This window comes from Emys orbicularis, chromosome 20, assembly GCF_028017835.1.
Source record: "Emys orbicularis isolate rEmyOrb1 chromosome 20, rEmyOrb1.hap1, whole genome shotgun sequence".
In the NCBI taxonomy this organism is placed as follows: domain Eukaryota; kingdom Metazoa; phylum Chordata; order Testudines; family Emydidae; genus Emys; species Emys orbicularis.
The window spans coordinates 5463163-5486296 of NC_088702.1; the positions used below are offsets into that span (position 1 = coordinate 5463163).

At 49.0% G+C, this 23134-nt stretch overlaps 2 protein-coding genes across 2 annotated transcripts in view; one reads left to right on the forward strand and one right to left on the reverse strand.

Annotated features, from left to right (window-relative positions):
* Positions 1-5936, forward strand: part of RNF115 (ring finger protein 115) — a 42470-nt gene extending 36534 nt beyond the window's left edge. The window contains exons 8-9 of the mRNA XM_065420227.1: positions 199-314; positions 4494-5936. Of these exons, the coding sequence (XP_065276299.1) occupies positions 199-314; positions 4494-4625 (248 nt within the window). The 3' untranslated portion in view covers positions 4626-5936. The remainder of the gene's footprint in view (positions 1-198; positions 315-4493) is intronic.
* An 11094-nt stretch (positions 5937-17030) lies between these two features.
* Positions 17031-23134, reverse strand: part of ITGA10 (integrin subunit alpha 10) — a 51298-nt gene continuing 45194 nt past the window's right edge. Inside the window, exons 25-30 of the mRNA XM_065420410.1 lie at positions 22549-22662; positions 22092-22190; positions 20536-20649; positions 19539-19634; positions 18402-18515; positions 17031-17084 (exon numbers count right to left, since the gene is read on the reverse strand). Of these exons, the coding sequence (XP_065276482.1) occupies positions 17031-17084; positions 18402-18515; positions 19539-19634; positions 20536-20649; positions 22092-22190; positions 22549-22662 (591 nt within the window). The remainder of the gene's footprint in view (positions 17085-18401; positions 18516-19538; positions 19635-20535; positions 20650-22091; positions 22191-22548; positions 22663-23134) is intronic.

Below are 23134 nucleotides of genomic sequence, written 5' to 3' on the forward strand. Positions count from 1 at the left end.
TTCCCCGGCTCGAGTCCTCCTGTCTGCATCCCTCTGGGAGAAATCAACTGAGATCAGTAAGTGAATGCGGCATTTGATGCCCCATTTTGGTAAGGGTTTGGCTGTTGTAAGTGGGCCCATTGTGGATTAAGGCTGTGCAAACAGGTCTCTGCTGTGTCCAGCGTGCTAACCCATCCCCTGTATGAATCTGTCTTGCAGATACAGGTTTGGAGTGTCCTGTTTGTAAAGAAGACTATACAGTAGCAGAGCAGGTTCGACAGTTACCGTGCAATCACTTCTTCCACAGCAGCTGCATCGTGCCATGGTTAGAACTGGTAAGTGCGTGTGTGAGAGAGAGAGAGACTGTGCTAATACTGACTGCTCCTCGCTGTCTCGTACCTCAGTCTTGAGCTACTGGTGCGTGTGGTGCATTGACTACACTATCTGCCACTTCAATCCAATGCTCTTTCGTTTCATGACACCATAATATTAATCATCCAGCCTTTGAAACGTGTCTGTTCTAAAGCTGTCCTTCAGGCTGAAGTAAAGTGGAGGCTTGGAGAAATTGCTAATGGATTTATGATGCTTTTTATCTCGAAGTCACCCGGTCAGATCCTGTTGGTGTTAGCAGTAGCCCAGTTTGTGCCATCTGACAATTGGTTGTTATGTGTGAAACAAGCTGGGGTCTTTTCCCCCTCCTCCCCCCTCCCCCCTGCTTATTATCATCCTGATATCATGGAATGAATGAATCCTGTCGATTGACCTTCCTTCACCCCTCCTGGCAGGCCTGAGGGGGCATCAGCAGAGAGTAGGGGAAGCTTGCAGAGCAGAACAGTGCTTGCCTAATGCACAGACTATCTCTGTCTCCACCACCTCTAATCCAACCCTAAGAAGATACTGTAGAAGGAAGCATGGCTTAGGCCTGAGTTCCTTTGCGAGCAGAGCTTAGTCCCTGCACCTTTCTGCCTCAGTTTCTCCACCTGCCAAATGGAGAGAACTTACCTCATAGACTTTAAGGTCCGAAGGGACCGTCATGGTCATCTAGTCTGACCTCCTGCACATCACAGGCCACAGAACCTCACCCACCCCCTCCTGTAATAGACCCCTAACCTCTGGCTGAGTCACTGAAGCCCTCCGACCATTTACACTAATTTAAACCTGCAAGTGACCCGTGCCCCACGCTGCAGAGGAAGGCGAAAAACCCCCAGGATCTCTGCCAATCTGACCTGGGGGGAATTTCCTTCTCAACCCCAAATCGGCGATCAGTTAGAGCCTGAGCATGTGGGCAAGACCCACCAGGCAAACACCTGGGAAAGAATTCTCTGTAGTAACTCAGAGCCCTCCCCATCTAGTGTCCTATCACCAGTTACTGAAGATGGTTGCTGCTAGCAGTCGTAGATTGGCTATATGCCATTGTATGCAGTCTCCTCATACCATCCCCTCCATAAACTTCTCAAAATCAGTCTTGAAGCCAGTTAGGTTCCCCCCTGCTCCCCTTGGAAGGCTGTTCCAGAACTTCATTCCTCTGATGGTTAGAAACCTTCGTCTAAGTTCAAGCCTAAACTTGTTGATGGCCAATTTTATATCCATTTGTTCTTGTGTCAACATTGGTGCTTAACTTAAATAACTGCTCTCCCTCCTTGGTATTTATCCCTCTGATGTATTTATAGAGAGCAATCGTATCTCCACTCAGCCTTCTTTTGGTTAGGCTAAACAAGCCAAGCTCTTGGAGTCTCCTCTCATAAGGTAGGTTTTCCATTCCTTGGATCATCGAAGTCTCCCTTCTCTGCACCTGCTTCAGTTTGAATTCATCTTTCTTAAACATGGGAGACCAGAACTGTGCACGCTGTTCCAGATGAGGTCTCCTCATGGCCTTGTCTAATGGTAGGAACACTTCTCTGTCTCTACTGGAAATACCTCACCTGATACTTCCTAGGACTGCATTAGCCCTTTTCACAGCCGCATCACATTGCTGGCTCCTAGTTATCCTGTGATCAACCAATACACCCAGGTCTTTCTCCTCCTCTGTTGCTTCCAACTGATAAGTCCTCCGCTTATAGCAAAACTTTTTCTTGTTAATCCCTAAATGCAAAACCTTGCACTTTGCACTATTAAATTTCATCCCATTTCTATTACTCCAGTTTACAAGGTCATCCAGATCATCTTCTAGGATATTCTGGCCCTCCTGCATCTTGCCTAGAGCTCCCAACTTTGTGTCATCCGCAAATTTTATTTTTGTGCCAAGGTCAGTAATAAAAATGTTAAGTAAGATTGGTCCCCAGACCGATCCCTGAGGAACGCCGCTAGTTACCTCCCTCCAGCTTGACAGTTCACTTTTCAGTATGATCCGTTGTAGTCTCCCCTTTAACCAGTTCCTTATCCACCTTTCAGTTCTCATCTTAATCCCCACACTGCAAGCTCAGAAACCTTTATTTCGCTCAGTGGAGCACTTGAAGGTAAGTATTCCCACCATTTGGATTTAAATTGATTTGTGAATTCATCCCTTCTTTGTATCGTCGATGTATCTGTTTTAGTGACTGGGGGTCCCCTTACCGTAATATCAGAGCTCCTCACAGTCTTTAATATTTAGCCTGACAACACCCTGAGGCATTTGCCTAAAGTCACACGCGGAGGCTGTGGCAGAACAGGGATCTGAAATGGAATCAATTGAAGAGAGCTTCAAATACTGCATTGGTAGCAAATGGTGGTTCGTTGCTGCCCAGTTTTCCCATGAAATCTTTCCATTGTCGCTGTTGTCCACTCATCTTTCCTGTCTTCTTTCCTATGTAGCCAAGTTGTTAAAGCACCTGATTACAAGGTAGTTACGTATAATCTGCTTTTAAAAAGCACCGAGTAACTTCTATTAAAAACCTTTCTCTTTAGAAACGTATGGCTACTTTTCTACCATGTCATTCTCGTGCTGTGCAAAATGTGTCACCAATTAATTTCGGATCCATTCATCAGTCCCTTGTTATCCATTATCAAAATAGCAAACAAAGATGACGCTAGCTACTGGTTAATAGTTACATTACATTGGCCAAACAACTGGCAGTCCTGCCATCATGGACTGTGTGATCTCAACAGCTCAAGCTCTGAGCTAAGCAGGGGTGTATTGGGTTAGCCCTCGGCTGGGAGACTGTCAGGGCGGAATGGAAGGGGATGGTCTTTCATCTGAGTCAGTGTTAAAACCTTGCCCCAGCATATTGTTCAGGGCTCTTTGCAGTGTCTTTCAGATAAGGCCCTGATCGCTTCTTTTCACTTAGACTCAACAGCGCTATTCACAAGAGTAGGAGCGTTAACCCGTGTGCTCTCGCCACATTCTGCTGTGGGTCACCCCATTCCACCTATGTAATAGTTCAAATCCCTAGCGCTTACATAGCACTTTTCATCCATAGATCTCCAAAAAGCACTTTGCAACGGTCAACGGTGTAAATTCCCCCCACCCCACCTCCTGCCGTTTCAACTGGTTGCTGAGGTCTTTTCCCCCCTTTTCTAAACTACTGTATAACTAGCATTGGCAGAATTTGGTTTTTATTTTTTTTCTAATTTGACAATGTTTGTTTTTTATTAGTAGTAGTATTTTTTTTCTATTTTTAGATGGTTTTTATTTTGATAGGGTTTGGGCAGCACTGACGGGGGGGGGGGGGGGGGAAGGTCCTGGGCTGCCAAGGGGCTCGAGAGACCAGGGCACAAGGTGTGGGGGAGGCTGCAGTCTTCCTGGCCTGGCAGAGCAGAGATCCCCACCCAGGACTGTAAGGAGGAAGACGAACCCCCAGCCCTGGGGGAGGCCTGCTGCTCACCAGCTCCTGCCCTGAGTCGGCTCCTGGCTGGTGAGCGAGCGGGGCTGTAACAATGGAGCTGTGGGCTGGTGACATTGGAGCCCTGAGGCCCAAGGTGCAGGGAAAGCTGCAGTCCTGGCAGGGCAGAGTAGAGACCCACAGCGCTCCTAGCTGGTGAGTGCGGGGGGCCGGATCCTTGATGGCGTGGCTTCAGAGGGCTCCCTGCACTGCCACAGGAGCCATTCAGCAGTGGGGTCGCCTCTCGCCTGCAGCTGGGCGCTCGTTGTCCTGCTCGCAGTCCTGGCGTGTCGGATCTGCTCTACCCTGCCAGTCCTGAGGCGGCTTGGGGAGACCGCGGCAGCTCTGCTGTCACGGACCCACTTGTTCACTCTTGTGACAGCCAGTGACAACGGCTCCCTGCAGGCATGCTGACTTATCCATTGATTTTTTTTTTTCATCAACTTAAGTGTGTCAGTTGAAATCGACATTTATCAACAGTTATCCATTTAAAATCGAATCCTGCCAAGCCTCTATGTAACGTTGCTTGGCACTGCTAAATCAGCTGCCGTGCGCTAACCCAGAGGTGGCTGCGTTTTGATGGTAGGTGAAGGGAATTCCTCCAAGTAGTGCGCACAAAACGCTTGTGGGGTGGAAAGTTGCTATATAAATGGTTGCTAACTGGTTACCAAGGTGCAGGGGATGGGCTTTCACTATACGTTCCTGTTTCCATTTCAGCACGATACGTGTCCAGTCTGCAGGAAGAGCTTAAACGGCGAAGATTCCACTCGGCAAACACAGAACTCGGAGGCCTCAGCAAGTAACAGCTTTAGCAGCGAAAGCCAATTACACGATCGATGGACTTTCTGAAGCTTGAGGGCTTCCCCGGGGCCGTAGTATTCTTACTACAGTTGTAAATTGTATTATAATTAAAACCAACAAAAAAAGAGTAGCAGGAAATATAGGGGAGGGAACCCAACCCGTGATATTACTGCAACGAGTACTGTCCCTTTCCAAAACTTAAACTAGCATCTCCGAACGAATCACATCTCCATCAGAATTGCCTCTTTTTAGTCCTGAATTCAGAGTCTTTGAGTGATTGATTTGATTTTTATACTTGTGAAACCTTAATTAATGTGGTTCTTTCAAAGTGTGAGAGGAAGGGAGCATTTACATCTCTACAGGCTCACTGGCGTCCTGAGCGCTGTCATGCAGCGTTCAACATTGAGATGGAATTCCCCCCGCCTCACCCTCAGTGTTCCTAGATAAAATGCCATGGAGAGGTATGGGGCCGGGGGGAATACTCCCTCTTGGTAACATATTTGATCAGATGGGAGCAGCTGCTAAGGGATGCAAACGAGGATTTTGACACATCTCCCTCACCCCATTTCGCTCCCCTAAGACAGAGTGGGTGAAATTGAATCTATTAGTGTTTACCTCTTCTCTTGAATTCAAGTGAAATATACACAGTGTTCTAGGTTACTTATGGGGGTGGGAGTGAGAATTTATAAGATAAAAGGGGATGAAGAATCTCTTTGGATCAAAATGTCTTGCCCAAGGCTTTTTTGTGGGGGGTGATTTTGGGCCGGGAGATGCAGAGACATCCAGAATTCTGGGGAGCAGGCATGCGCAGAACATTTTTGTCTCATGACCTGATTTTTCTAGTCTTTATCCATGTGCCGATGTTCCCGGGTTTGTCCAAAACGGGTTGTTTGGAAATTTTTTTTTTTTTTTTTTAAACCCATCTGGACAGTAATTCATGTAGGATCCTTAACTGACTTGTATCATATGGACCACTTTAAGGCATCCTTCAGGTAAACAGACTTAACTGTGCATAACTGTTTTAATGGCTGATTCTTCAGTGTTTAACATGAAATCTTAATTCTCCTAGACCGATAACATTAAGAGAATCTCTCTTTTTTTTATTTTTCACTTCTGTAACGTTTCATCCATGTTTAGCTCTTGTTTTTATCGTCCAAATCATGTTTGAGCGTAGAATGCCCACTAACCCACCTGTGGCAGTGTTAAATCAGTGGATCAGCCCGGAGGAAGGAGGAAAGGAGAGGGTAGGTCGCGTCTAAAATTGTTGCCACTTCATTGCTGTAACAGTGTACCAGGTACACTTGATTTAAACTAGTGTTTCGTTTGCTATAAAGACAAATAAAGGCCTTTCTAAAGAAGATCAAATGTTGAGAGGATTGCTGGGGGGCTTCCAGGGGTGGATGAGGGATTTTGAAAGGTACCAAAAGAATAACCGGAGACAAAATTAGGCAGGAGTGTTGCGACTTCTTTATTAAAGAACATAGGGTCTAGCTTAAAGGTGTTCTTTATGTTAAGGGCTTAATCCAGGACCGTTGGGAATCAGGGGAAAGACTCTGGGTTTTGGAAACTGACCTATATTCTGAATTGCAAAGTACCAGACTTAGGGTAAAATTATAAAAGCACCTAAATCTTGTTTTCCAAAGTGACCTGGCATCTCATGGATAAGGTTTTGCAGGGTCGCTAGTGGCTTTGGGTGGCCAACTTGAAGGCACCCTAAAGGTGCCTGATTTTTCAGAGAGTCGGTCCGTAGCACTTTCTGAAAATTGGGCCCCCTCCAGGCGTCGCGAGTGGCACTCCCTGCAGTTGGGGGGTGAAAATCTTGACCTGTCCTATTGAAAGTCAGCGGGACTTCAGCTCTGAGGCACCTAGGTCGCTGGTGAGAATGGCGCTCAGGCACTTGATACTTTGGTCTTGACTGTGTTGGTTAGAAAGCTGCGCCCTGGTCACGGCCCAGTGGAACAATCCTAGCGGACGCTGTTATTAAGCCTGGCTCCGGAATACCATTGCAGAGTGCGCGGAGTCGAGATTTGAGGCACTGAAGCCGACGGCCCCTCGTTGGAACAGGATGGGGGTGGGACTCCCGGCAGGGTGTTCTTGTGGAAGGGACTCCGCTCTGGAGCTTGCATCCTGGTCAGGGTTTAATTTCTAAGGAAAGAGGTCCCAGGGCTCAAGGAATCGTTTTACTTTCGTAACTGACGCAGCAAGGCCGGAGGAGCCAGGGCTGATTTCCCCCTGGTTAAGGTTGGGACCGTCTTGCTGCGCCCACACCTAGATCTATTATAAAAGGTCAGGATGCGGTAGAATTTTCCTAAGTGTTGCCTGCTCTAGGAAACCCCGCCCTCAGCACAGGCTGACCTCGGCACCCCTCTTCCCCACCCGATCCAGAGAACGTGCCACACAGCTCAGTCTAGCGCGCTGCCCGTAATGTGCATTGAATTGTTCGGCACCATCCACACGAGGGATCTCCTGCTGGGTGAGGATGGTTTATCTTCCTGGCTATAAACAGGGCTGATCTGAAGCATTCTGAAGTCAATGGGAGCCTGCAGCAGGCCTCGAGATGGGGAACCGGGAGCTGCAAAGTCCCCTTTTAGAGCCTCTCCCGAGAAGCTGAAGCTGCAGCACTAGTGGGAGTTGTTAGCAGGATTGGAACACCCCTTCCCTGGCTAGCGAGGATTATGTGTGCACACTCGAGAGCCGTGTTAGGCCCTTCAAGCGAAGAACTCCATAAGGGACAAGTGTGTGTGGACTGGGTCTCAGACACACAGCCCCTGTGCCGCTGCTGAGGGAAATGAGATTGGCACTGCTAGTGGTTCTTATTCTAGTGTGGTCGGGGTTTAAATTGGTGGGGGGAGAACGGCTGGGATACAGGAGGGTTTCTATGAGCGATTCCTATGGCCTATGAGGGCCTTTAATGAATAAACGTCCATTCCGGGAGATAGCAGAGGAGGCAAATATTTGGTATATTATTATTTAACTGTTTTATTGTGCTAACGCCTAGGGTCCAGCTAGATTGGGACCCAGTTGTTCTAGGCATTGTATAAACCTACCACCTGCCCTTTTTGCAATCTAAAAGTATATTGGTGGTGGGAGGAAGCATCAGGAAATTCATGCTGTGGAGTCTATTCTGTTCTATTCTCTGCGTTCTTAGACCGCCCTCATCGTCACTGTCGCATCCGAGTGCCTTCCACTCATGCATTAAGGGACGTGACTAATATCTGCCACAGGAGGCTTGGTTTGGCTTTTGCAAAAGCATCTCTGAGTCTCCCGTTGCGTGGTGGGATCTAATCTCTCACTTGATGGTGCTGTATGCTAAAGCATAATCACCTGCAAATACATCTCACTGCCAACTACACACCCTCTAGACTTGATATTCAGGCTCTCTCATTCCTGAAACCCTCAATCTCTGAAAATTGTTGGGTATTCCGTTGAAATCAAGCTCTGATTTTAAAACAAGAAATGAATCCCCTGCCAGGCAGACTGATGTTGTTTAACCTCTTGCAACCTAACCAGATGGTACCTTAATATTTTCTCCAATCTTTCTCATCTTCTATTACTGGCACTTCCAGACATTGTTTGCTACTTCACAGTCCCCTAGAACTAAAACCCTATGTTTGCACAGCAGCTCTAATTCTGCACCTTGATCATGGTGGCTCTTCAGTTGGGCGGGGTGGATTTCCGATGCTCACGCAGCTTAATGTCAATATTGTGGCGTATTCTTTTAATGTGTGTGTTTTCCTGGTTCAGTTCTGATTTCACAGACCAGTCACCCATGTTTTTTGCCCAATCAGCTGCCACGTGGACGTGTCACAAGCGATGTGCTAAGTGTTTTCAGTTAAGACTCGACTCCCCTTGACTGGGGATCTGACTAGGCCAGACTTCGGAGGCCAAATTTTCAAAATGTTTGGCACCCAACGCGCAAAGTTGTCCACCGAAATAAGTGGCCAGGCGTTCAGTAGCTTACATGGGAGGTGAGCTCTTCTGTATATCTGGCAGTTTAGTACCTGCAATTAACCTCTGTCAGTTGTGTCACAGGAGACGTCTATAAGGGGCACCAGTGCTGCTCTTTGTATGACTGTTCACCGTAGGGGTTGTGTGGGCAACAGCACCTGTTGGTTTTGACTGGGAGTATTTGCTGAAGGGGGGATAATTGCATCTCCGCTGCTGAGTGTTTGTCAAAGACACACAGGCACTTCAAAATGTTTTGCTTCCCATTTCACCTTGACGGCAGATCTACCTGTCAACGCTTCTTTATTTACAGAAATCTGCTTGGATTGTTCCACCCACTTCTGTGTCTTCAGTGGTTTTTTTTAAGTGCTGCAGCGTGCCTGCATCCTCACATAGGTGTCATGAAAGGTCGAAGGGTTTAAATGATCTGTGTTGTGCGAGCGAGCTGAGTAGAATTGGTCCATCTTGTGGCAACGAAAGGCCAAATTGTATCCTTAGATACAGGGATGTAAAGTGGGGCTAACTCTGCTGACTTCGGTTGAATTATTAGCTTTGCCCTGCTGTAACTGAGAGCAGAATGGCGTTCTGGCTCACCTAATTCCATAGCAGTATTACTAGTGTGAATCGTTTGGGTCATCCTGACCATTTATTTCTCCATTCCTCCCCCTGCCCGTTGATGAATTTCACAGGCCTCCGGAAGCAGCTGTTCAAGAAAGAGACAGACGTTTGTTTGCTTGAAGCATTGACATTGAATAATTTAAAAGGGAAAGGAGAAAGCCAGACTGAGCTTATCCACAAGCTGTTTAGATAATGGCGGTTCTAACACACTGAATGCAAAGGAAATTTGGTGAAAGGGGGCACGTGGACTGCGTGGCGTATATGTGTGTTGGAAGGGGTGGGATAATGGAAGGATGATTAATTGATCCATCCTACAGCTAATTCGGAGGGTAAAGTTATTGGAGGTAGGGGCAGAGAATGAGCCTGTGTTTGGTCTGTAATTAATGACTCCCTGGTGGGGAAGCGGGCTATATCGTGAAGACCTTTTTATGACCAAGGTCATGTCCACACTAGGGGGCTGTAGCACCATCATAGCTATGCCACTATAGCCTCCATAGTATAGACACAACCTCAAGCCACGGCAGGGGTTTTTCCGTCAGCGTAGGAGTGCCACCTCCCTGAGCAGTGGTCGATGGAAATATTCTTCCGTCCACCTACCTGCATCTACACATAAAACCTAGATCCGTTAATCGAAGTTTTAAGTGGAGACCAGGCCCAAGATCTAAATCCCACTGCAAAAGAAACAGTCTTCATTAAAGGTTGCAGCACAGTTGTAATACAGAAATCAAACGTGACTAGTAATGTGGGGTGCCTCCATTTTTGGGGAGCCTCACCTTAGCCGCCTTAAAAAGAGCCCTAATTTTCAGAAAGTGCAGAACCCCCTCCCCATCTCCCTGAAAATCAGGGCTCCTTTCAGGCATCTCAAATTGAGAACCCGGAAATAGAAGTGCCCCCAAATCGCTACTCGAGAAAATCTTGGCTGTCAATTTTTTAAGGCTAGAAGGGACCAGTATAATAATCTAGACCAGTGATGCGCAGACTGAGGTTCGGGAGCCTCTGCGGCACATGATATTAAAACACAGTGTGATTGGTTAATAATTAAATGCAAGTTATTAACCAATCAGGATACTTTTCCTATGTTGTTAACCAATTGTAGTTGATAAAATAATAATACTTGGTCAGTCATTTTGCTTTGAGAATCATATATAAAAATAATAAAACATACTCAAATGAAATAATGAATTCACACTACCGTGGCTCTGTTGGGTATTGTTGATTGCCAGTTTGGCTCCTGGACCAATGAGGTCTGAGTATCACTGATCTAGACTGACCTCCCAAATAACAAAAATGCTAAACGATTTAGAAAAGCTAGCCTAGGAGGAAAGACTTAAAAAAAAATCTGCAAAAAGAACAGTGGGCTGTAGCCCACGAAAGCTTATGCTCAAATAAATTTGTTAGTCTCTAAGGTGCCACAAGTACTCCTGTTCTTTTTGCGGATACAGACTAACACGGCTGCTACTCTAAAAAAAAATCTGGGCATGTTTAGTCTTGAGAAAAGAAGACTGAGGGGGGATCTGATACGTCTTCAAATATGTTAAGGGCTGTTATAAAGAGAATGGGGAATCTGGTGGTCTCCATCTCCGTTGAAGGTAGAACAAGAAGTAATGGGCTTAATTTGCAGCAAGGGAGATTTAGGGTAGAATTAGGGAAAACTTTCTAACACTTAAGTGTAGTTAAGGCTTCCAAGAGAACTGGAATCCCTTCACTGGAGGTTTTTAAGAACAGGTTGAGGGGCTGGACTTGACCTCTCGGGGTCCCTTCTAGCCTGACGTTTCTATAACACAGGCTGTAGAATTTCACTCTCCTGCACTGAGCCCAGTAACTTGTAGTTGAACTAGAGCATCTGTGTATCCATACTGGATATCTGACTGACTCCAAGTGATGGAGAAGCCACCATGTCGCTTGAGAAACTGTTCCAATAGTCAATTACTCTCACTCTTAACAATGTGCATCTTATTCCCGATTTGAATTTTGTTGACTTCAGCTTTCAATTTGGAACTGATCGATATATGGAGCCATCAGACTGCTGCTTTGGAGTATATTCCTCACTTGTGTTTTACCTGAAACTATGGTATAAATTGATGGCAAAGCCTGGTGTAGCCAACTTCAGAAGCCTCTGTGAAAGAGGAAACCCTGGTCTGGTAACTTTTGGTTTATATGGTACCCAAAGGGGTAGGGAAAGAATCTTGAGAAATGCCACCAATTAGGGGGTTTGCCTTGTCTTTATTTAATTATTTAAATGTGTAATCATTGAGATCAGTTAGTTGTGTAACCATGTTTACACTCCACAGAAGAGCTTGTTCATTCTTACTGACTTCCCCATATTAAATCATGGGAATGACAAAGAGCGGTGGGAAACCAGAGTAGGAGGCAGCGTTAAAATGCACTTTGGAGCCAACTTGGCCTGGTTCTGTTGTTGTCTGTGCATTTGTAATAAACAGCCATCTTACGTGATCACCTTGTCTAGACTTTGTGTTACCATGGATGCTTTTTGTGGGGGTGCACGGTCAAAAAAATCACAAGACTGGCTTAAAAATCCATGGAAACCAACTGTCCAAAAGTGTTGGGTTCTTTGTGTTTTGGCAGCCTTCAGGGTTTCCATTTTTAAGCATTCCTCTGCACCTTTTTTTTTTTTAAATTTTCATTTATTTATTTATTTATTTTTTAAGGACTGCTGAAATTCTCGTGTCATCACATGACTCCAGGAGCTGGAGCTTTAAGAAACAAAACATTAAATATCACGAGAATTGCAGTTGAATCCATGGGCGTTGGCAGCACTGCATTAAGAGGGTTCTGCTGGTGTTGTTGGCCCTCCAGAGAATGAGGGGAGAATATTATCCCACCGAACAAACAATTTGCCTTTAGTAGGGAAGTTGTGGCTTGTGCATTTGCCCACTTCTTTATTGATGAATTTGACTCCTGCTGCTATTTCAGGGAGACAGAAGTCCCGGGGTGTAGTCTTAACTGTGCCACTGACTTGTATGATTTTGGGCAAGTCACTTCCCCTCTCTCTGCCCATCTCACCAGCTGTAAAATTGGAGGTGATGATGCTGACCTCCTTTGTAAAGTGCTTTGACATCTGTGGATGAGAAGTGTAACCGCAAGAGGAAAGTATATTTTCTACTTTAAAAATCACTTGTTGCTCATTGCAAGAACCTCCGAAGAGGACTATGAACAGACTGCAGATAAAAAGCCTCTGGGCCTGCTTCTCATTTGCACTGAGGCCCTTTTATACCACTCTGGCAGTGTCAAGGGGCCTTAACGTGGAATTAATTCCATTAGTAACTCACTAGTATTAGAGTCAAAGGTTAAACATTGGATTACTCTGTGCAGTTGACTGCCCAAAATGTCAGTTTCTCTCTTCTCCTTGGGCAGTCTGTTTCCCCTGGTGTGGGAGGGTCTCTTTCCCTGCCCTTTAGCTGCATGAAAATAGGAAAATTAATGCTCCAATCCTGCAGTGGGGCCCAGATGCAGGGATCTGCCGTTGCAGGTTTGGAACCTGTGGCTGTGAGACCACAAAATTGGCAGGGGGATGCAGAGCTGGTTATGGGGCCTGAAACTAATACCTTTTATTCAACTGATTACTTCCAAGTTGATGGTGTTGCTTTAATTGTAAAACCTCTATTCATCCGGAGATCTCAAAGTGCTGTACAAAGGAGATCCAGTGCCATCCCTCTTTTACAGTGAAACTGAGGCACGCAGGCATAAAGTGACTTGCCCAAGGTCACCCACCAGGCCAGTGGCAGAGTACAGAATAGAATACAGGTCTCCTGAGTCCTAGCCCAGTGCGCTGTCCACTACGCTATGCTGCCTGTCTGTTGAGAGTTAGGATCTGGTCTGCCCCCTTCCCCCCCCCAAGCTGCTGCTAATGATTGTCGTCTTAAACCTGCTGCAATAATTGCATAAGCCAAAACAAAAGCTACATTCAAAGGAGCCTCTTGGTAGCCAGCATCACATAGGTGGCAAGAAGTGGGCACTATTTGATTTCGCAGGAGCTGGGAAGACGGATTTGCTCACTACACAGGCAGGAGACTGCAGCCTGGAGGTTAGTGGTGGATTTTAGACCACGTTTAGAGAGACTCTCTTTGGAGCTTGTTTGCATGGGTCGCTTTTCAAAGGGAAGCTACGAGAATACATCCTCTTTTCATGAATACATTTTATTTGCTCCAGCAGCAGTGTCACGGATTTGCTTGGTTTTGTATTCAGTGCAGACGGAAGGGATCAGATTTTCCTTTGAGGCACAACCAAAGGGAGGGGGAAACGAGAAGTGGGTTGTTAAACAGCGGAACCTCTCTAATGCACATGTGCAAGTGGGAGTCCTAGGGCAAGTGACTGAAATTTGTGAATTGGCTCTTTGCGTGTCCTGTGTTTGTTCAGCACTCAGCACGACACTGCTGGGTGCCACAAATAAATCAAGGCTGTGACTTCACCAAATGTTCCCTCTTCCCTCCTTTGGACAGATGTAGTTGCCATTGTTTGTAAAGGGCTTTACGTGTCAAGTGTTAATGGTTGATTCTATAATTAGTAGGAATACTTCATACGCCTGTTAGCAAAGTACAACATAATAGAGATTTGAAACATAATGGATACTTAAACATAGGCGCTGTCGTTGGAGTGCCGGGTCGGCTTTGAAAGCTTTGAGTGGATGGATTAGTGTGAAAGCTCCTTTTTGGGGTGCGTGGGTTTGTGAATTAGTAAAAATGAACAACTGAGATAGAAGTGCTCTTTTCCAGAATCTTTAGGCCAGGAGCAAGGTTATTTTGGTGACCTCTATTGTCCAATTCTTATAAAGGTGGGAGAAGGTTAACTACACATCAGAAGGATCCCGCTGCCTTCCTGTTGTTGCCTGTCTACTTGGGTAACTGCTTAACTCCCTTTCTAGCGACAGTTGTCCTCTCTCATTTCTCTCTGCGGCCTTACAGCTCGTTCCTTTATTATAAATCATGTCCCAGCAACTGCAGGACCTAACCCCATGAAGGCTTTAATCTACAGTCGGGACTAGCCTGGATTCAGCTGCCCTGGAATGGAGACCAGGACATGCAGCGGGTTTGCTTCGGGTTCAGTTAGTGCGAACACCTGCATGATTTAGTCTACACTTGGGGGACAGAGTCATGGGGGTTATACAGATTGCCGAAGCCCGGATGTTCTTGTGTGTAGAAGGCCTTGGAGATTTTCATAGTCATTCCCCTTATGCAGACAGCAGCTGACGTCCTCAGCCTAGAGAGTGACTCCTCTAAACACTACTTTGTGGCAAAACTCTGCTTATTAAAACCAAACCGTGCCCTTCACTTTACGTTGGTGCTGCTGCTTGATGATTTTGCCTCTTTACCCACTTGGCTAGTGGTCAGTTTCAGTCTCTGGCATCTGATGCAGGCTGCTCTTCATAGACATGGCGGGCTGGAAGGGAGCTCAAGAGGTCATCTAGTCCTGTGCTGAGGCAGGGCCAAGCATACCTAGACCATCCCAAACAGGGATTTGTCTCACCTGTTCTTATCCCTCCCCAGTGATGATACACATGCACAATGGGAAACGACTGCCTCGGAAGAAGTACTGCAGAAAAGGATCCAGGGGTCGTAGTGGATCACAGGTTAAATACGAGTCAACAGAGTAACACTGTTGCAAAAAAAGTGACCATCCTTCTGGGATGTATTAGCAGGAGTGTTGTAAGCAAGACACGAGAGGTAATTCTTCCGCTCTACTCCGCGCTGGTTAGGCCTCAACTGGACTATTGTGTCCAGTTCTGAGCGCTACGTTTCAGGAAAGATGTGGACAGATTGGAGAAAGTCCAGAGAAGAGCAACAAAAATGATTAAAGAAAACATGACCTATGAGGGAAGATTGGTCTGGAAAAGAGAAGACTGAGAGGGGACATAACAGCTTTGAAGTACATAAAAAGTTGTTACAAGGAGGGAAAGGTTAAGAACAATTTTTCTGAGGATGGGACAAGAACCAATGGGCTTAAATCACAGCAAGGGAGGTTTAGGTTGGACATTAGGAAAAACTTCCTGTCAGAGTGGTTAAGCACTGGAATAAATTGCCTAGGGAGGTTGTGGAATCTCCATCCTTAGACATTTTTAAGAGCTGGCTGGACAGACACCTGTCAGGGATGGTCTAGATAATACTTAGATTTGCCATGAGTGCAGGGGACTGGACTAGATGACCTCTCGAGGTCCCTTCCAGTCCGATGATTCTAGCACCAAATGATAGGAGCATCTCTTTGAACTGCTTTATGGGAGACCATCTACCGTCTGTATCAGTGTCCGCCACATTCATCGCACTCTAAAACCGTCTCAGCTCTGGCTGGGCATGGACTGTGGAGCTTGAATACCTGCTTAGAGTAGGAACTGGTTACACTTTGCCATGGGTACCTTCTATTTGTCCAGGCTCGAGTCAAGAAAAAATCAGTCTATGTCAGTGCTGGAGCAGACTCCACAGTCTAGGGGATGTCCTAGGAACTTTCCATCCTTCAGGTTTTAAGGGGGTTGAGCAGATGCATCCAGGAGGCTGTGGCTCTTTTTAACCCGGCTCCTTTGGCTTTTGTGGCCTCTGCCTTTGGAGAAAAATGCAGCCAGGTGCAAAGCAAGTCAAGCTTCTGACCTTCAGGCTTGTTCCAGGGGAATGATTCATATCCTGCTCTACCAGGGACAGGGCGGAGGCGGCAGAGGCAGCGAAGCTACGGAGCAGTAGCTGGGGATGTGATGCTTTCTTACCCGGCCTCCTCCAGCCAGAGGATTTTCTAGCCCCAAACTCTCTCTAGTCACATGCTGTGGTCCCCCCGCTTACCTTTATGCCCAGGCCGTTGTTGCGTCACCTGGACTGGCATCTGAGTGCTCTGTGGCACCTATTAGTCATTCCTGAAAGGGGAAAAAGCAGTGGAGCAAGAGGTGCTCCCTGAGCTGTCGGGCGTCCCTTCCCTAATGCCAGCTGTCCTGCTCACACAGACAGTTCCTCTAATTCCTCACCCTGCAGCCTCTGTGGTGCTGGCAGCTCACTCTGCCCCCGCTAAGCCTGGCTCTGTTTCGAGTGACTAACGGCAGCCCCACTCTTGCAATGGGGGCTCAGGGCATTCCTGCTGTTCCACCCTAAGTGAAGGGAAGCCCCAAGGGGGATGGAGCAGACATGGCTGAGTGACCGGACTTGCACCCTCTTAAAACAGCATCTGCCCAGTGGGGTGAGGTTTATGTTAACTCTTTACAGTCCAGTGCAAGAGGGGGAAAGGACTTGGCAAACCACGCTGCAAACTTTATTGACAAGCCCCAGCTGGCTACGACAACTTGCAATGACTACATTGCTCAAAGTGCAGTGGGAACGCCGCGACAGCCTGTGGCTGCAGCTGGAGAGGTGGAAAGAGTTTGTGAGACAGCATCAGACGGCGCTGCTGTCTTTCTGATTTCAGCTGGCCTGGGTTGATGGGTCAAGTGGCTGATTTGGAGATCCACCCTGGCTTATGGGTGTGGTTTTTGTGCCTGCTTTGGTAGCAGGTAAGGTTCCCCGTAGTCCCTTTGGGCTCAAAATACTTGGGAATTTAGCTGCATTCTTCATGCAACTTAGCTTAGGAGCACTAGCAGGGTTACGGGATTAGCACCCCCCCCCAATCCTGGCACACCATCTTTTGAGTTGTGAGCCCAAGCAGGAGGGGGTCCATCTTCTGCTAGTTCTACTGCTGGAACCCATGTGGCACCAACGAGAGAGAAAGGTGGTAAGGTCCTCGGAGCCACCGGCGTGCCAAAGGAAATGTTCATGGGCTAACCGAGTAAGGGTCTCTTCTGCCCCTCAGCCCAGCCCCTGCTGCTCTTCCTCTGAGGCAGGTGGGATTGGCTGGAGCGTGGTGGGGCTTGAGAGACAGTGGATTTGTTGTAGCAAGGAATCGAGCAGGGCAGACCCTGCAGTGTCACTGCTCCTCCTTCTCCTCTTCCTGGATCTTCTTGTGAGTAAAGAATCCAAGCTGTCGGAGAGAGGGGAGAGGAAATTGACAGATCAGTGTGAATTTTGCCAGGGAGGTGGTGATTAGGCCTTGTGGACCTGCAATAGACCAGCTGTGGGGCTAGAAAATAAACGGGTCAAACAACACTCCCCCACTGCTCCCTGGCAAAGGAGTTTAACCCTGACCAGCCTGCCAGTCTCCCTCCAGGAAACCAAGACCTGTAGTCTGCAGCCAAAGGAAAGGTGGGGTGGTTCCCACGGCAGATAGGCAGCCCGAAACTGCTGATAAATATGGGGCATGTCACAACATTTGTCCACCCAGCAGTATGCTGTCGCTAAAGGCATGGTGCACTGTGGGAAGGTATCCCAGAATCCTCCACAGCACCTGCAGATTCACTGCATTTTGTGGCATAGCTGCAGGCAGGGTGGGGTCAAACTCCCAGGCTTCCCTTTGCTGTATCTACCGTTAAATAGGCTCAACCACCTGACCTTGTTCCAGCTTGATCTTGGGACTTTGCATCTGTGAGAACTAAGGCTAGGTCTACACTACCCGCCTGAATCGGCGGGTAGAAATCGACCTCTCGGGGATCGATTTATCGCGTCCCGTCGGGACGCGACAATCGATCCCCGAATCGACGCTCTTACTCCACCAGCGAAGGTGGGAGTAAGAGCCATCGACAGGAAGCCGCGGAGGTCGATTTTGCCACCGTCCTTACAGCGGGGTAAGTCGGCTGTGATACGTCGAATTCAGCTACGCTATTCGCATAGCTGAATTTGCGTATCTTAAATCGACCCCCCCTGTAGTGAAGCCGTAGCCTCAGACAAATTAATATGAATGAACTACAGATGTGAATTTCTAAAGTGGACTAGTGAAACCCCATAAAATCCCCCTGTAGATGTGCTCATTCAGAATGAGTGGCCTTAATTGGGTTTAGCTTAATTCACTTTGGAAAATTTAACTCACTCTGAAGTGAATTAAGCTAAACCCAATTAAGGCCCCTGTAATTCTGAATGGGAGCATCGTTAGAGGGATTTAATGGGGTATCACTGGTTTAATTAATGAGGTTTAACTTTCTGTGGTGTCCCTGTGTAAACCTGAGCATTTGAGGCCCGAAGTCCCCGTTACATTCCAACTGGCACCTTTTTACCTTGCTCGGCCAGCATAAGGGGCCTGAAAAGCAGCTGTGGTGGACAGGGCTGTACCACAGCCTCTGCGTTCAGGGCGCAAGTCCCTGGGGCAACATTTCCACACACACCCCCACGTTGAAGCCCTGACATGTGTTAGAGGACAGCACCTGGTGTACCAAAGTTTGTGCTCCATTTCTACACGGCCGCCTACCTTCCACAGACCGAATATAATCAGCGCCAGGAGCAGGAGCCCTCCGATGCTGCTGCCGATCAGGATCCATAAGGAGATGGGGATGCGCTTGGGCTGGATGATCTCCAGGACTGTCTGCAAGGAGCTGCTGATGTCAGAAGCAAAACCAAAACTTCCCTCCCCCTGCCCGAGTTGGGTATTGAGACATTAATGCTGCCACGGTGAGGGGTGTGGTATGAGACCCTAAACAGACCATACCTTGTAAGGACTGTTCACCTAGTGTGCCATACTGCCCACTCTGGGGTGGAGCACGGTATCTGTTCACCACTACACAGGACAAGTGAGGAAGAGCGAAGCCAGAGCTGGGCCAGCTCATTCCAGCAAGCCCCTTCGTGCCTGATTCTCAGTAAGTGTGTGTCTCCCCCTCCCCCACCCCCCCCAAGGCATTTGTAAAGTGGCGGTGACTGAATTGACACAGGCAGTGCTGTATAAGGCTTGTCTACATCGAGCAGTGGGGGTTAGTAGAAATGAGAATCATGCCCTTAGGATTTAACCCTTTCTCCTTCCCCAAACCTACCTCTGAACGAGTGTTAGAAGCAATGCATGGCTTCTGCACCCATAGCTTCTCCTAGCCAGCTACTGCCAACACCAGTTAATGAGCCTGGACACCAGAAACGCCACCCAAGCGTTGAGACGATGCCAGTGTGATTTCCCTCCTACTAATTGCGGGGCTCAAGGACTCAACCCGCTGTCTTTTGCCACCAATGGTCTTGACCAAATCTTGGCTTGTGAGAACATCGAATGCAGCAGCTGCCACTCGGGAAAATTCACCTTTCACTCACACAACTGCTCCGTTCCACCCGGCTAGCACCTGCCATTCCCCAACGGTATAAACGCGACCCCCACCAAGGCAGAAATCAGGCAGGGGCAGCCCATTGTTTTTACCACCTTGATTTTGGCTGTATCTGAACGAGAAAATAAGGCGTCAGGCCCAGCTTGTCCCAGGTGCCTAAATCCCCCGTCCCTTTGAGGATCTTGGCCTTGGTACGAAGGTGGGCTGCAGGGAGGGACTAGAATCCCAAACCATGGCTCCGTAGGAAGCGTCCCGCTCTGGCCCTTGGAGGGCTATAAACCCCACCCCATCCCCCCACCCGCTACCTCTCGCCGATGCGCTGACTCCTCGAGGAAGAGGAAGCTGTTTTCTTTGGCAACAATTGCAAATGTGCTGATGACTTTCACGGTTTTGAATTTTGCCTGTTGGGAAGAGTCACAAGGACCAGGGATCAGCCTGGCCTGGGTGCAGAGTGGAACACGGGGCTGCAGGTTGGGCCCGAGGCCTGGTTTATGCTAGAAACGTAGGGTGACGGGGCTACAACCCTCGGGGGTGTGAAAAAACCACAGCTGGGGGCTGCAACGATGTAGCGTAGACACAGCTAGGGCACTGGAAGACTGTGTCCATCAACCTCGCTCCTACCAGCGCTTGGGGCGGTGGCACCACTCAAGCACTGGGAAAACCCTTCTGTCACTGGCATGCGTCTATCCTACGGGGTTACAGCAGCCCGGGTGCTGCTCTAGCCCTGGGCTGGAGACAAGCCATCGAATAGGAGGGACCATTGTGGTCGGCTTGGCGGAGCTCTTTTAGGGACTGCCCTGAATTAATCGGAGCATGTCTTTTAAAGGGATCTTGCACAAGGATACAGGGCCGTGCAGAAAAGCAAACTCCCGTGCGTGGGAAACAAATGGCCAGCTTTTATCCACGCAGCACCTCCAGGCCCTGCGCTGATGCCTCTTAGCACAGCAGACGCCTCAGCCAAGATTGAGACTCCAATGTGCTAAGCGCTGCAACCACAGAGGGAGAAACGGTGAGCATCCAGTCTAGACAAGATAAAGGGTGGGAGGGGAGAGGGGAAGTGACTTTGCCCAAGCTCTCAGAACAGAACCCAGCTCTCCCACATTCACTCGACCACACGGCTGCTCCCAAAAACGACTACAGTAATGGATCCAGCTACCCTTGCTTGCCCCAATGCTGTGAGTCGGGGGAGGGGGGGTGCCGGTATGATGCAGCCGTATGTGTTACGGATAGAGACACGGACGGGGACACTGGCTGTTGTATCTCCCCCCACTCCGCGCGTGCACAATATCTGGGCGCACTCACCCTCCTGAAGAAGTCATTGTGGATCCCCCTCAACAGGTGGATGGACACCTCCGTGTTCTTCTCCAGCGGCTCCAGCTCACACCTGACCACCTGGCACCAGGAGTTGCTGCAGTTCTGTGAGGGGAGCAGAGGCGGGGGCCATGAGCGCCACACTCCGAACTCGCGCCAGCCGACTCCCACCGTCACCTTAGGCAAGGGCAGGTGGGGGGGTGAGGCGGGTGGCGCAAGTGGGGATGTCTCTGCCAGCGCTAGGACATCGCTGGTTGGATGGCAGAGAGATCACTGGGGGGGGAATCCGTCCCAGTGCACTTGACTGAGGCCAGTCTCACCAGCTGCTTGACGTTTCACAAAGGAATTTGCAAAATTTGTCCAACGCCAACATTTTTTTGCCAATAAATTCTTTCAAATATGTCACTGCTGGGTGGGTTCCGGGCGGGATATTTTTTCCTCCTTTTCCCATCCCTCTCCCTCTCCCCACCCAGGTCATTTTTCGAAAATAACTAGGGGGTGGAGGAGAGGAAATGGAAAATCAAACAAAGGAGCAAACTGGGTGCGTTCCAACGCCTGCCCAACACCCACGACTGAAAACTAGAACAAGTTTGTAAAGAAAAACCCAACCACTTCACCCAGCTGTAGGGTAACGTTTTCCAAAGTGCAGCTGTGACTGGCTCCTGAATCCCCTTTTCAAGAGTGACGCAGGCACCTAACTCCCACTCACCGGCACTGGTGCTTACGCTGGTAAGGCCTAGAGCCTCAAAGAGGTGCTGCAATACCTTTGCGGCTCTGCGTCCTAAGTACCCAAGACCTTATAGCATTTTAGCCGCTGCAGTGTAGACGCAGTTTTCCTGCTCCAGAGGAGCGTTCTACTGGTCTAGTTGTTCCCATGCGGGAAGGGGAATAAGCTATACGGCACCTTTATACCGGCATCACTATGTCCACTCTAGAGGTTGGCCTGGCATAGCTAAATCACTATGGCCACGTCTCTACCGAGCCCGCTGGGCCACTGCAGCGTGTCTGGTGAAGACGCTCTACGCCGCTAACAGAGTTAAACTGGTATAAACGCTGGGTGCAGATCAGGCCCTTTGGAAAATGGGACTTAGATGCTTTTGAACAATGTCACCCCCTAACCATTATCGTTTGGGGGAGGGGGGCATGGCAGGGCATAGCAACATCAGGGGGAATTTAAGGAAGCCCAAAGAAATGACCTGAGCTGGAATTCAGGCAGGACACCAATACTCAGGCTCTCTTTGCCAAGGTGTTGGTGGCAGCGGTGGTGTCCGCCAGCTCTTCAGATGAGCACAAGCTGCCACTTTGGCTTGGTTGAGTTGGACGGCACCTCCCATGTTGCGCAGCAACTGGCTTCGGCTCTGCTAACCTCCCCCCCTAGGGGAGAGCGGCCCCCTTCTGAATGGACTGTCCCAGTTTTGGCACACCCACGCTTTATTTGGGGGAAATGTCCCTCCAAGCATGGATTGAGCCCATCCCTGCTTCGTTTGAGGTCCCCGAGTGAAGGCAGTAGGGCCGCTGGCGCTGCCTGACGGTGCCGTGCCACTCACCAGTCTGTCTGCGTGCAAGAGATCTTCAGGGTGAATAGGAATCACTCCAGCCTGGCTCCGTAGCGTTGCCTCCGTCAGGTTTTGCACGACACAGGTAACCTTGAACGAGACAGCACGTGGCAGTGTGGTCGCTACAGGGCCTGGTAGGAGTATGGCCTAGAGGGGGGATTTGGGGGCTGGCGCTGAACAGACAGACAGCCCTTTGCAGGGCAGGGGATCCTACCAGATCTGCCCTCTTCTCTCTTTTCAATTATTTGAGGCGTAGAAGCACCAATGATGGAGAGCAGCAGAGAACTTAGACCTGACTTCCACTCCTGTGCTTGAGCCATGAGCCCATTCAGCCCATGCTCCCAGCTGGAGCTGAGCGGGTCTAGCAGCTATTAGCACATGGGGAAGGGCTGAGGGCTGGCCCGGGGCGAGAGGACTGCTCCTCCTGTCTCGCAAGCCAAAGACTCACGTTGTCGGCGATGATGCGTGTGACGGAGAGGAAGTAGCTGCGCCGGAAGGCCATGGTGGGGAGGTACATTATGACGGAGAGGTTCCTGACCACGTAGCAGCCGAGGTTCTGGACCTGCACGGAGACAGGAGCGATGCCGTTCGACAGCTGGCAAAGGGCAGGGGCCAGCTCCTAGCAGAACCAGCCTTAAGCAGCCACCCAGCCTAGGCTTGAGGTCTATGCACCAGCTGTCCAGGAAAGATCCTGGAACGGCCCAGAGGAAGTCGCCTTTGATAGTTTGCTCTTGGCGGGGGGGGCAGGGCCAGTTGGCTTATGTATTTGTACAGCACCTAGCACCTCCTCTGTGACTGCCCGGCGCTATGACTCTCCATGCACCTTGCTGGACAAACCCTCCATTGGCGCCCTGGGCTTGGTTCATTAAGGGGATGCTTCGGATTGGCAACCCCTGGAGTTCAAAGACCCCCGAGCTCTCCAAGGGGCCATGCTTCACTCCTAAGGGCCCCCCCCTCTTCCAGGTGGGGTTTTCCCAGGGGCATGGCCGGAAAAGGAGCCAACGTGATCTAACCCCACCCCTGAGAGCTGTTGT